At 37.4% G+C, this 13,771-nt stretch overlaps 1 protein-coding gene across 4 annotated transcripts in view; it reads right to left on the bottom strand.

The window, feature by feature from the left end:
* The window catches only part of LOC129018023 (myosin-4), a 31,505-nt gene extending 18,806 nt beyond the window's left edge, over positions 1-12,699 (bottom strand). The window contains exons 1-11 of one of the 4 annotated variants that reach the window (XM_054459137.2): positions 7,185-7,206; positions 6,933-6,981; positions 4,191-4,433; positions 3,918-4,061; positions 3,400-3,556; positions 2,643-2,670; positions 2,434-2,548; positions 1,515-1,607; positions 1,303-1,366; positions 1,054-1,152; positions 829-932 (exon numbers count right to left, since the gene is read on the bottom strand). In XM_054459137.2, the coding sequence (XP_054315112.2) occupies positions 829-932; positions 1,054-1,152; positions 1,303-1,366; positions 1,515-1,607; positions 2,434-2,548; positions 2,643-2,670; positions 3,400-3,556; positions 3,918-4,061; positions 4,191-4,394 (1,008 nt within the window). In that variant the 5' untranslated portion in view covers positions 4,395-4,433; positions 6,933-6,981; positions 7,185-7,206. Of the gene's footprint in view, positions 1-828; positions 933-1,053; positions 1,153-1,302; positions 1,367-1,514; positions 1,612-2,433; positions 2,549-2,642; positions 2,671-3,399; positions 3,557-3,917; positions 4,062-4,190; positions 4,434-6,932; positions 6,982-7,184; positions 7,207-12,688 lie in introns of those variants that run through there. The other 3 variants (XM_054459134.2, XM_054459138.2, XM_054459135.2) reach the window with 3 other exon arrangements.
* Positions 12,700-13,771: the final 1,072 nt, after the last annotated feature.

Genomic DNA, 13,771 nt, shown 5'->3' on the forward strand with positions numbered 1-13,771 from the left:
TAGAGAGTACAAGCTGATATTTATAATATAAAGCCACACAAATGAATTATTGACTTCTTGAAAATAATATTTTAATAGAAAAAGCAGTTTTGCAAGCACTGTCAACCCTAACTCGGGGGTATTGGGATAGTCCCACTGATATTAAAGTTAAAAATAAGGAAGATTATTTAGAAATCAAAAGAAAACGTGAAATATATATAAAGTTTACATATAAAGAAAGTAAGCCAAAAAGCAATAATCCTTAAAAAAGAGGTGATGGTGGGGAGAGAGTGTGTTGTTTCAAAAATAAATATAAAGGCTTATGGAGTCCCCAAAATGAGTGTTTTTGAAGTAGACAACCCACTTCTTCTAATGCTGCTTAGGGAGTAGAGAGGGATATATCATTAGCCCACAGAGGTTTATTCAAAATAAGGCTTATGTTTACATGTGACTGTAGAAGAACAGTGGGAGTTCCATGTTTAGTTGTAATAATATTGCAGTTCCTTCCCAGAATCTTGGGTGTGAGGTCTGGCATAAAATAGCAGAGAAACGTTAATATTGGAGCATAAATATCAACCAAAAATGACTAATAAGAAAGATAGAATAAAAGGAGCCTACTAGCTAAGGAATACTAAAGACCCAACATTTATTACAGGCAGTGAAATCTTTTTAACGCATGTAGGGGGAGGGTATTGAAATATCCTATAATTTGTTTCCAAAAGTAAGAAAGCCCAAAGGGTTGTATTACCTATTTATAGTCTTTCTGCCACTGCTTTCCACCCTAATAGAGGAGAGTGTTGTACACTGGAAAATGAATTTACTTTTTACTACTTTGTACCTATTACTTACATCTGTGGCCATCAGCTCTTCCTGGTCATCAATGCTGGGCACAGTAATTTCCCCTTGGCTGACAAACGCGAAGTCATATGGGTTGGTGGTGATCAGAAGCATTTCTGAACACATGGAAAAGAACAATATATAGACAGCATTGCTTTGGTCATCAAAAACATTTCAGAGAGGCTTCTTAGAAGGGCTGTTATTCTTTGGTAGAAATAAATCAAACATGTGTCTTACCAATGAGCTCTGGTTTCTTATTGGACATGATTTGATAAAATATGTGGTAGCTTCTTTCAGCCTTTAGCTGAAAAGTAACTCGGGACTTCTCTAGCAGATCTGGAAAGTCAGATTAAGCTCATTTAAAAGAAGATACCACAGTGAAAAATTAAGTGTTTGAAAATTTCACACAACAGAAATAAGTACAAGATTTTCTAATATGTACCCACAAAGAAAAAGATTCTCAATCACTAATATTTATTAACTTACATGTTTCAATATCTGCAGAAGCAAGTTTGCCTGTGGCACCAAAATGGATCCTGATGAATTTACCCTTAAAAAAGAAAAGGAGGGATTATTGTACACATTAAAATCAGAAACTATTCTTTAGCTGTGGACCAAACAGGTGGAAAAAATATTGACACCACATGCACACAAGAGTCAGTGCTGATCCTCATGAAAATGAAGATCAAGAGACTTACAAAGCGAGAGGAGTTGTCATTCCTCACGGTCTTGGCATTGCCGAAGGCTTCCAGTAGGGGGTTAGCACTGATGATTTGATCTTCAAGGGTCCCCTTAAGAGAAATGAATAAGACAGACAAAGAAAAAAGTTGCAGTAAATAATTTCCCATTGACCTCTTTCCCTTCCCCATTGCCCCTGCACAGTATTCTGTAACTTTGGGAAAGGCTTTCTAAAATAAGTTAAAAAGAAGGTAAATTGGGAAGGGGAATGGGATACTCCAGTGATGTGGTCTTGATTTCTGCATCCCCCAGGCCCAGAAAAGCACCTAAAAAATGATTGTGAGAATTTTTGCCTATTATACTTGCCAGTACATTGCCCTATTCATCTCATTCTCACAAGCTCTTCCAAGAGTTATTTTCCAAATTCTGGCATCACTTGCAATTAGCTGCTATGATTTTGAAGCACCACAGTCAATTAAAAAAATTAACCTTTATTTTGGATTCAGGGGATACAGTGCAAGTTTGTACATGGGTATATTGCATGACACTGAGATTTAGGGTATGGATGATCCTGTCATCCAGGTAATGAGCATAGATAGTACCCAATAGGTAGTTTTTTGGCTCTTGCCTCCCTCCTACCCTTCCCCATCTAGTAGTCTCCAGTGTCTATTCTTCCCATCTTTACGCCCATTCATGCTCAATGTCTAGCTCTCACTTATAAGAGAACATGCTGTATTTGGTTTTCTGTTCCTGCATTAATTTGCTTAGGACAGTGGCCTCCTCATGTTGCTGCAAAAATATGATTTTGATCTTTTTTAAGGCTGCATAGTATTCCATGGTGTATACATACTACATTTTCTTTATACAGTCTACTGTTGATGGGCACGTGGTTAGATTTTAAAATCTGTTATTCTGTCCTTAGATGACTATCATGCCCACCTGCATTTTGCCAGAGGTAGGTTCCTCTTTTTTCTTCTCTCCAGTAACTGCAATTGTTGCAAAGTACTGGATGACACGCTTCGTGTTCACAGTCTTCCCTGCACCAGATTCTCCACTATCAAGTTCAAACAGAAGAAAAGGTCAGAATCTAAGGTAGTAGTAGCCACTACAATGATCAAAACAGAAAGAAAGTAATGAAATCTACATACGTAATCAGGATTGACTGGTTTTCACGATCTGTAAAAGAGAAGCCAAAGATAATATTTAGAAAAACGCACTTAACACATAGGTCAACACAGCACTTATAAACTCAAAATTGTCTTTTAAAACTCCCCATTTGCAAAAATAACTATATGAATTTGTGCTTTGCTTCTCATAAGGTTTTTCTAAAAATAAGTATCAAAGATGTGCTAATTAATAATCCCATTACCTTTCTAATGTATAGACTAATGCATCATTTTACCATTTTATCCATGAAAATAATCTATCAATATCAGATTAATAACAATTTTGTGTCCCATCCAGTCACCTGGTTCATAGTACAAAATTATGTCAATGTCCAATTTAAAGTTTTGTACTGTGCTTGTGATAACTTGTCACTGTGAGACTTCAAAACTTACTTTTTAGGAGAGATTATGTATTATCTATAATTCAAATGCAGAGTTGATGCCTAAATTTAATTAATTTTGAGGTGGAACTAGCATTAGTTAATTTGGATTTTAGCATAGAAATCTAAGCAAAATTTCCTCTATTTTTGGAACTAGTGCTTAGCATAGAAATCTAAGCAAAACTTCTTCTATGTTTGGAACTAGTGCATTTTATTCTAAATATATTTCCCTAATTTTATTATTTCTGTTATCATGTTTGTGCTGAACATTTATTCTCAGAATACTAGCCCTATTTTTTTTCTGATATCAGTATACAACTATTTTACAAATGGCTATGGAAATTGTAATTCTCACTCACCAGTTAGCATGAACTGATAGGCATTGTCAGAGATGGAGAAGATGTGGGGCGGGGCCTCCTGGCGCTTTTTGCCTCGGTAGGCTGTCACCACCTCAGGGTTGTACACCGGCAGCCACTTGTAGGGGTTGACGGTGACACAGAAGAGGCCCGAGTAGGTCTGTGGGAAAGGACGGGGATGCTCAATCAGCAATCACCTTATTTATCTATCTTGGAAATACTGCTTTAAGGGCAAGTAGAGCGGGACCTAAGTACTGTGTTAGTTCTCATAAAGTTTCATTCATTTGTTGCCTCCCTCCATCATTGCTGCTGCACAAAATGCTTCAGTTTTTCAAGCAATTCAGTTAAGTAAATGGTTTTCCACATGTACATTTTAAAACATATCAGAGTTTACAACATTAACCAAACGACTGGTCATAAAAGAACAGTGCAATAGCCAAATTTATTGAAAGCCCTTAATTTATTTTAGCTAACGTGTAGAATGTGGAGTGAGTGAGAAATAGCGTTGAAAGGGTGCTCACGTAGATCATCCAGGCTGCGTAGCGCTCTTTGAGGTTGTACAGCACAGCAGGCTCATGCAGGTGAGTCATCATGGCCATGTCCTCGATCTTGTCATATTTGGGAGGGTTCATGGAGAAGACTTGGTCTTCTTTCACAGTTACAGTCTGTTAAGAAAAGAAGGAGCCAGTGCATATCAAATAAGTAGCAGAAAAGGCCAGGTCAAAAAAATAAGTATCACCTAAATTAACCCAAAATGAGGCAGAGTCTAATCAGCTCCAGGTGTTTTTACTCACAGCTCCAGCTTCGGTCTTGGCTGTCACCTTCCCCCCTTCCCTGCTCTGCACTGTTGCTTTCACGTAAGACTCCTTAGGGTCCACCACAAAGACTGATGTCTTGGCATCAAAAGGCTTGTTCTGAGCTTCAATTCGCTCCTTTTCAGACTTTCGGAGGAAAGGAGCAGCCTCCCCAAAAATGGCCATCTCAGAGTCGGAACTCATGGCTGCAGGTTATTGATGGCAGTACTGGACTAAGTATACCTAGAGGAAGAAACAGAGCCAAATGATGATTCAGGGTTGGGGTGGAGAATTGTTCTGTTGATTTCATATTAATGTGCTTAATTTTCCATGCTTGTTTCCTCACCCCTGCCTTTAGGGACCACTCCTGTGTACTATGTCAAGGAGCTGAGAGATCAGCTCATTGATTTGAAAGCACTATGTTGATAGCTTAATTTTTGTGATACTTTAAGCCTAAGTTCCATCCTCTATGTTGTAAACCTTAGTTGAGAAATGTGGAGGAATCAACATTCAATCAGCAACATTTGTGATGCTCCAAGCATGTTCAGAATTTTTTCTTTTTCTTGCTACTTTTCTTTCTTATTTCCAACTTCCCCCCTTAACATTGTGATGATACAAAGAAATGGACAATAACTGTTTCCAGTGGCTTTACAGTATAAATGAACCTGTCTTAAAAAACTCAAATACAGATCTTTAGGCAAATTTTCCTCTCATCCCAAATTATTAAAATTGGATGTCAGAGTTACTAAAATTGAATGTGGACAGATACACCTGTTCTTTCAGGACATAAGTCCAGATCTAATCATTACAAATAAACACCTAGTTAACTGACAGCTATTAGGTAAGTAAAGGAAAAAATAACTACAATGAAAGCTGAATATCCAACATATAATTTTGCTGTAAGTTAAAATTAAAGTCTCCTTTATTAGTTTTGAAATTGTTTGAAAGTCAGAAGTAGTATCTAAACCAAAAACAACTTTAAAAGATTCTTGGAGAAAAAGAACTTCTTAATTTTTAATAGAATTTTATAGTGATTGTATGTGTTGAGTCTGTATTTCTCTTTGTTTTTAGTTGGATTTCAACATAACATATTTTAAAATCTGATTCTTATTTTCTTAGGTTTATAATCTCGTTCTTTCTTCTCCTCTTTTTAAAAATACTAACCAGTCTTCTAAATACTTTTTGTGAAATGGATAGCCAGTATAAAGTTTCAAGCCAAAATGAACTTAAAAAATTTTCCCCGCTGACAAATTAATTATGAGAAAATAAAATAAGTCCTGCTGTCCTGATGGCAAGGACAGGGTGAGTGGCCAGAATAAAAGAAGGTGACCTCTGTGGAGCAGAAGTGTCTTGGTTGCCAATGACAATGACAGGAATGATGGCGACAACAACAGCAATAGCCACCACCTTCTGTAGGCTTTCCAGAGTCTTGATCTTTTGTCATCAGCATTAACTTTCCCTCAACTTAAAATGTTAGCTATGGAATTTCCACATACTCTATTTTCAAAATCAGTCTTATCTGTAAAAGTGTCCTGATGACACTGTGAAACTTAGACATATTTTCAGGGGATATATATTGGAACATTTAATGTCAGGTTTTTTTTCTTTGAAGAAGAAATGTTATTATATTACATTATATTTTGTTTCTGTGTTTGTTTTTACACCAGGCAACTTTGAATTAACAACACACTACCACGTGGAGATTACTATAATGCAGTGTATCCAGGAAACACAGAAAGATGATTGCTACCCTTCCCATCTCCTGTCTTATTATAGATTAATTGTTTCCCAACTTGGGGATCAAGCCCCCACAGAGCCTCAGGCTGTTGCAGGGGGTCCTTGAATCCACCCACACAGTGATCATTGCCTCAAGTTTGAGGAAGGAACATTTCCACATGAACAGTGTTTTCTGTTCTTTTCTAAATGAATATAGCTGCTATGTTAAATATAAACTCATTTAAAATAATTCTTAAGTGTAGAATAGGTTTTCATGATTATATATACCCTTAACATAATACTAAAAGTACATGTCTCCACATGCACAATTAGCAGGATTCCATTAGTTTTGATTCTCCATTAGCAGGGTTCCATTAAATGTTTTGATTCTGTGGAGGAGTCCTTGAAAACCACTGACTTCAATCACAGTTGGCAAGAGCTGGAAGGACTTTAGCAGTCAATAGAATCCAGCCTCCTCGTTTACGGATGAGGAAACTAAGGCCTAGAAAGGTTAAGGGTCATTCAGTGTCATAGAGGTGAGTGATAAGTGGCGGTGCTGGGACATGAGTCCTGTTCCACTAAATGCAGGTTTGTTAATTCCACTGCAACACACTGTATTTCGAGATACATAAAGGCTAACTGGCTTGACCCAGGCAAATAGAATCAGTGAAAAGCCTGGATTAGCACCTAGAAATATCGACTTGCAGATAAACACACCTTGATTTTATCATGCGGTCTCTCTGATATATCTTTATGGGTTAAGTTGTAGTAGTTCTCATTAAATATTACATATGATGGCTGCATTCTTTCTGAAGTTCTAACAACATGTGAAAGAGAAGTTTCATTAAGTTTTGTTTGATTAAGTGGCCTGAAAAGTCAAAATTTTATGAGAAGGCATTTTTAAAGAATAGCTGCCCCAATATCCTATTCCCAATACTAAACTAGGAAATAAAATGGTAGCTCATTAAGATGTAGCAATATAGAGATTCCTTTGTTCTTTAGAGTGTAATAATAAATTATTCTTACCTCTTGTATTATCAGATGAAGAAGGTGGCAGACTCAAAGCAGACAACTACTGTTGAAAGAAAAAATAAAGAGAATGCGGGATTCTTTTTTTCCCCATTTAATCACAAAATACTAGTAACTATATTGTGTACAATGTCATCCTTAAGAATGGTGGAAAGAATAATTAAAATTTGGGAAACAGTAGATATCCCTTAAATGAAAAATCGTCATCATCAGGAATGTAAAAGTAAGTGTTCTTCCACATATACATACCTTCAAGAATTTTGAGGAAGGACAGGACAGAGGCATCTCAGCTCCACTTTTATAGAGACCATTCTGCAAACACAGCAGCCACCTCAGCTGTCCTAGCTGGGAACCTACTTGGCAAAACCATTTTTGGCAATCTCTTTGCACAATATTCACTGACTGTGGCTGTGAATGGATATAATTAGAAATATTTCTTGACACCCATAAATAATTTAACAGAGGATGATCTAGGGTTCTTTATAGGCATTTGATAGGGGATGGGGATTCAGGGCTTCTCACACTGTTTCTCCAGTTTGGCTGTTGCGTCATTCATCACAGAATTCAAAGCCAGATTCCCACTTACTCCTCTGCCTATAAAATTGGTCCAACAGAATGAGTCTGGTGTGAGGAGTTTAGCATTGATTAATTTGTTGGTTCTTAGAGCCATTAAGGAGTCTGGAATGAATTTTAGATCTGACACTATGATTGGAAGCAGTGAGTGATGCATATTAGGACAACATTCCTAGCCACAGTCTGGATTTTAGAAAGACTGGCGATAGCTTCTTTTAAAGTCTGAAAGTCTAAATATGAAGGTGAAAGTGAATTCTCAGATTAGGCAGTGGTGATGGACCACTGGGGGAGGCATAAGGGATTTAGAATAGATATAAACACTTCTGTTCTTTTTCTGGAGGACTTTCCATGGATATCTCCAGCTTGTATGTTTTCACTGAAGGAACAACAGGATGCTGTGTGATGTTCCATGCATGTTTCCTCTGCATAATGGAAGGAGAAACATGCACTCCTAGTTCATGGGCAGACTCTCATGACTAGCTATAGCTCTAATGAGGTGGGTACCGCATATTTTTATTTAAGGTGGGAGGAAAGTCATGGTATCCACAATATTCTCCCTGTGGATTGAAAAGATGGATGGGCCATCACATATGCCCATAATACTAATAAATTGGCTTTTGATGGTTTTGCTACATACACAGCTGTTACTGAATATGACAGGAAATATGCCTACTCTAAGTGTGACCCTAACTGAGATCTGGTGAGATATTTTCAACTATCATTAGCTGGCTTAAATTACTGATTAATGAGATCAATGTTTTTATAATTCTGTTGACTTAGAATTTATCTTTGACACATTGATAGATTGAATCTTTTATACTTTTAAAATTTATTTTGATAAAATTCTATGAAATAGGTAGTCAGGCTTTAAAAACAAAATCTCCATGAAAATAACTCACCGAAGTCTAGCGACTTACCCAAAGTGCTAGGCTCTAAGCCAGAAAGAAACTTGTTCTATTTTTTCTCTCAGATTTTCACAACTCATTTATTTTTACTTCTTTTGGAACTTAACATCTGACTTGCAGACGTAACAAGTATGTATTATATTTACTGTATTTGAAGTTGAAAGATTAAAGAAGAAAATATGAATGAGACCAAGATACATAGGATGAGTTATAGGATTACAGATAATGAGGACTCTTTACATAACAGTTAGAACTCTGATCAATTACAGATAGACTGATCACTCAGATCTTGAAAGCTCTGAAATGAGACCATAATATTCTAGTGGGACCCCTATTATGGGCCACCAGGGGTGGATCAGAGGACCTTGCAGAGCTTGGACAAGGAGAGAAGAGAAGCAGCACTGAGTGAGGGAGTACACATTTCCCTTAGACTTGCTTCTTAATGGATTGTCTACATAGAAAACACAGGAGATTAACACGAAGGCTTTTGTATTTGTATGGTTCTTTGTGATTAGATATGAGTGGGAACAAAGGCTCCAATCTAAATAAGGAGAATTATTTTGGAAGATGTATTTAAGCAGTCTGTGTAAAAGCTACTCACTCTCTATTTTCCTCAGATTAGGAAATGTTACAGGTTTCTATAACCTTGCATTTCCTTATCTATTAAAAACATAAATCTGGTGAAAATCACATACTGCCTTCACCTTACAAGGTTGTATGAATTAAATTAGATTTTATATATGTAGGTATCAGAAATTATATTATTATATCACATATGGGAGATTATCTATACTTTATTATATGTAATCTTATGTAATTCATACATGCACGTATGTAAACTGCTTAGGATAGTGTCACCAGGGGCAGCTGAGGCAAACATTTCTTCACTAGAGATGAAGGTCACAATGGCTTGCTGGTGTTTCTCCCAGATATACCCAGGGAGTTGAAGTGGTAGTAAAGAGCTGAAGATAGATGGTAGATAGGAAATGTCTAGTGAACAAGATTATTTTTTTCTTTTTTTTTTAAATTTATTATTATTATACTTTAGGTTTTAGGGTACATGTGCAGATTAGTTACGTATGTATACATGTGCCATGCTGGTGTGCTGTACCCACTAACTCGTCATCTAGCATTAGGTATATCTCCCAGTGCTATCCCTCCCCCCTCCCCCCACCCCACAACAGTCCCCAGAGTGTGATGTTCCCCTTCCTGTGTCCATGTGTTCTCATTGTTCAATTCCCACCTATGAGTGAGAACATGCGGTGTTTGGTTTTTTGTTCTTGCGGTAGTTTACTGAGAATGATGATTTCCAATTTCATCCATGTCCCTACAAGGGACATGAAATCATCATTTTTTATGGCTGCATAGTATTCCATGGTGTATATGTGCCACATTTTCTTAATCCAGTCTATCATTGTTGGACATTTGGCTTGGTTCCAAGTCTTTGCTATTGTGAATAATGCCGCAATAAACATACGTGTGCATGTGTCTTTATAGCAGCATGATTTATAGTCCTTTGGGTATATACCCAGTAATGGGATGGCTGGGTCAAATGGTATTTCTTGTTCTAGATCCCTGAGGAATCACCATACTGACTTCCACAAGGGTTGAACTAGTTTACAGTCCCACCAACAGTGTAAAAGTGTTCCTATTTCTCCACATCCTCTCCAGCACCTGTTGTTTCCTGACTTTTTAATGATTGCCATTCTAACTGGTGTGAGATGGTATCTCATTGTGGTTTTGATTTGCATTTCTCTGATGGCCAGTGATGGTGAGCATTTTTTCATGTGTTTTTTGGCTGCATAAATGTCTTCTTTTGAGAAGTGTCTGTTCATGTCCTTTGCCCACTTTTTGATGGGGTTGTTTGTTTTTTTCTTGTAAATTTGTTTGAGTTCATTGTAGATTCTGGATATTAGCCCTTTGTCAGATGAGTAGGTTGCGAAAATTTTCTCCCATTTTGTAGGTTGCCTGTTCACTCTGATGGTAGTTTCTTTTGCTGTGCAGAAGCTCTTTAGTTTAATTAGATCCCATTTGTCAATTTTGGCTTTTGTTGCCATTGCTTTTGGTGTTTTAGACATGAAGTCCTTGCCCATGCCTATGTCCTGAATGGTAACGCCTAGGTTTTCTTCTAGGGTTTTTATGGTTTTAGGTCTAACGTTTAAGTCTTTAATCCATCTTGAATTAATTTTTGTATAAGGTGTAAGGAAGGGATCCAGTTTCAGCTTTCTACATATGGCTAGCCAGTTTTCCCAGCACCATTTATTAAATAGGGAATCCTTTCCCCATTGCTTGTTTTTCTCAGGTTTGTCAAAGATCAGATAGTTGTAGATATGCGGCGTTATTTCTGAGGGCTCTGTTCTGTTCCATTGATCTATATCTCTGTTTTGGTACTAGTACCATGCTGTTTTGCTTACTGTAGCCTTGTAGTATAGTTTGAAGTCAGGTAGTGTGAGGCCTCCAGCTTTGTTCTTTTGGCTTAGGATTGACTTGGCGATGCGGGCTCTTTTTTGGTTCCATATGAACTTCAAAGTAGTTTTTTCCAATTCTGTGAAGAAAGTCATTGGTAACTTGATGGGGATGGCATTGAATCTGTAAATTACCTTGGGCAGTATGACCATTTTCACAATATTGATTCTTCCTACCCAGGAGCATGGAATGTTCTTCCATTTGTTTGTATCCTCTTTTATTTCCTTGAGCAGTGGTTTGTAGTTCTCCTTGAAGAGGTCCTTCACATCCCTTGTAAGTTGGATTCCTAGGTATTTTATTCTCTTTGAAGCATTTGTGAATGGGAGTTCACTGATGATTTGGCTCTCTGTTTGTCTGTTATTGGTGTATAAGAATGCTTGTGATTTTTGTACATTGATTTTGTATCCTGAGACTTTGCTGAAGTTGCTTATCAGCTTAAGGAGATTTTGGGCTGAGACGATGGGGTTTTCTAGATATACAATCATGTCGTCTGCAAACAGGGACAATTTGACTTCCTCTTTTCCTAATTGAATACCCTTTATTTCCTTCTCCTGCCTAATTGCCCTGGCCAGAACTTCCAACACTATGTTGAATAGGAGTGGTGAGAGAGGGCATCCCTGTCTTGTGCCAGTTTTCAAAGGGAATGCTTCCAGTTTTTGCCCATTCAGTATGATATTGGCTGTGGGTTTGTCATAGATAGCTCTTACTATTTTGAGATACATCCCATCAATACCTAATTTATTGAGAGTTTTTAGCATGAAGAGTTTTTGAATTTTGTCAAAGGCCTTTTCTGCATCTATTGAGATAATCAGGTGGTTTTTGTCTTTGGTTCTGTTTATATGCTGGATTACATTTATTGATTTGCGTATACTGAACCAGCCTTGCATCCCAGGGATGAAGCCCACTTGATCATGGTGGATAAGCTTTTTGATGTGCTGCTGAATTCGGTTTGCCAGTATTTTATTGAGGATTTTTGCATCAATGTTCATCAAGGATATTGGTCTAAAATTCTCTTTTTTGGTTGTGTCTCTGCCCGGCTTTGGTATCAGGATGATACTGGCCTCATAAAATGAGTTAGGGAGGATTCCCTCTTTTTCTATTGATTGGAGTAGTTTCAGAAGGAATGGTACCGTTCCTCCTTGTACCTCTGGTAGAATTCGGCTGTGAATCCATCTGGTCCTGGACTTTTTTTGGTTGGTAAGCTATTGATTATTGCCACAATTTCAGCTCCTGTTATTGGTCTATTCAGAGATTCAGCTTCTTCCTGGTTTAGTCTTGGGAGAGTGTATGTGTCGAGGAATTTATCCATTTCTTCTAGATTTTCTAGTTTATTTGAGTAGAGGTGTTTGTAGTATTCTCTGATGGTAGTTTGTATTTCTGTGGGATCAGTGGTGATATCCCCTTTATCATTTTTTATTGCATCTATTTGATTCTTCTTTCTTTTTTTCTTTATTAATCTTGCTAGTGGTCTATCAATTTTGTTGATCCTTTCAAAAAACCAGCTCCTGGATTCATTAATTTTTTGAAGGGTTTTTTGTGTCTCTATTTCCTTCAGTTCTGCTCTGATTTTAGTTATTTCTTGCCTTCTGCTAGCTTTTGAATGTGTTTGCTCTTGCTTTTCTAGTTCTTTCAATTGTGATGTTAGGGTGTCAATTTTGGATCTTTCCTGCTTTCTCTTGTGGGCATTTAGTGCTATAAATTTCCCTCTACACACTGCTTTGAATGCATCCCAGAGATTCTGGTATGTTGTGTCTTGGTTCTCGTTGGTTTCAAAGAAAATCTTTTTTCTGCCTTCATTTCGTTATGTACCCAGTAGTCATTCAGGAGCAGGTTGTTCAGTTTCCATGTAGTTGAGTGGTTTTGAGTGAGATTCTTAATCCTGAGTTCTAGCTTGATTGCACTGTGATCTGAGAGATGGTTTGTTATAATTTCTGTTCTTTTACATTTACTGAGGAGAGCTTTACTTCCAAGTATGTGGTCAATTTTGGAATAGGTGTGGTGTGGTGCTGAAAAAAAAGTATATTCTGTTGATTTGGGGTGGAGAGTTCTGTAGATGTCTATTAGATCTGCTTGGTGCAGAGCTGAGTTCAATTCCTGGGTATCCTTGTTGACTTTCTGTCTCATTGATCTGTCTAATGTTGACAGTGGGGTGTTAAAGTCTCCCATTATTAATGTGTGGGAGTCTAAGTCTCTTTGTAGGTCACTCAGGACTTGCTTTATGAATCTGGGTGCTCCTGTATTGGGTGCATATATATTTAGGATAGTTAGTTCTTCTTGTTGAATTGATCCCTTTACCATTATGTAATGGCCTTCTTTGTCTCTTTTGATCTTGGTTGGTTTAAAGTCTGTTTTATCAGAGACTAGGATTGCAACCCCTGCCTTTTTTTGTTTTCCATTTGCTTGGTAGATCTTCCTCCATCCTTTTATTTTGAGCCTATGTGTGTCTCTGCATGTGAGATGGGTTTCCTGAATACAGCACACTGATGGGTCTTGAGTCTTTATCCAATTTGCCAGTCTGTGTCTTTTAATTGGAGCATTTAGTCCATTTACATTTAAAGTTAATATTGTTATGTGTGAATTTGATCCTGTCATTATGATGTTAGCTGGCTATTTTGCTCGTTAGTTGATGCAGTCTCTTCCTAGTCTCGATGGTCTTTACATTTTGGCATGATTTTGCAGCAGCTGGTACCGGTTGTGCCTTTCCATGTTTAGCGCTTCCTTCAGGAGCTCTTTTAGGGCAGGCCTGGTGGTGACAAAATCTCTCAGCATTTGCTTGTCTGTAAAGTATTTTATTTCTCCTTCACTTATGAAGCTTAGTTTGGCTGGATATGAAATTCTGGGTTGAAAATTCTTTTCTAAGAATGTTGAATATTGGCCCCCACTCTCTTCTGG

This window comes from Pongo pygmaeus, chromosome 19 (assembly GCF_028885625.2).
Source record: "Pongo pygmaeus isolate AG05252 chromosome 19, NHGRI_mPonPyg2-v2.0_pri, whole genome shotgun sequence".
In the NCBI taxonomy this organism is placed as follows: domain Eukaryota; kingdom Metazoa; phylum Chordata; class Mammalia; order Primates; family Hominidae; genus Pongo; species Pongo pygmaeus.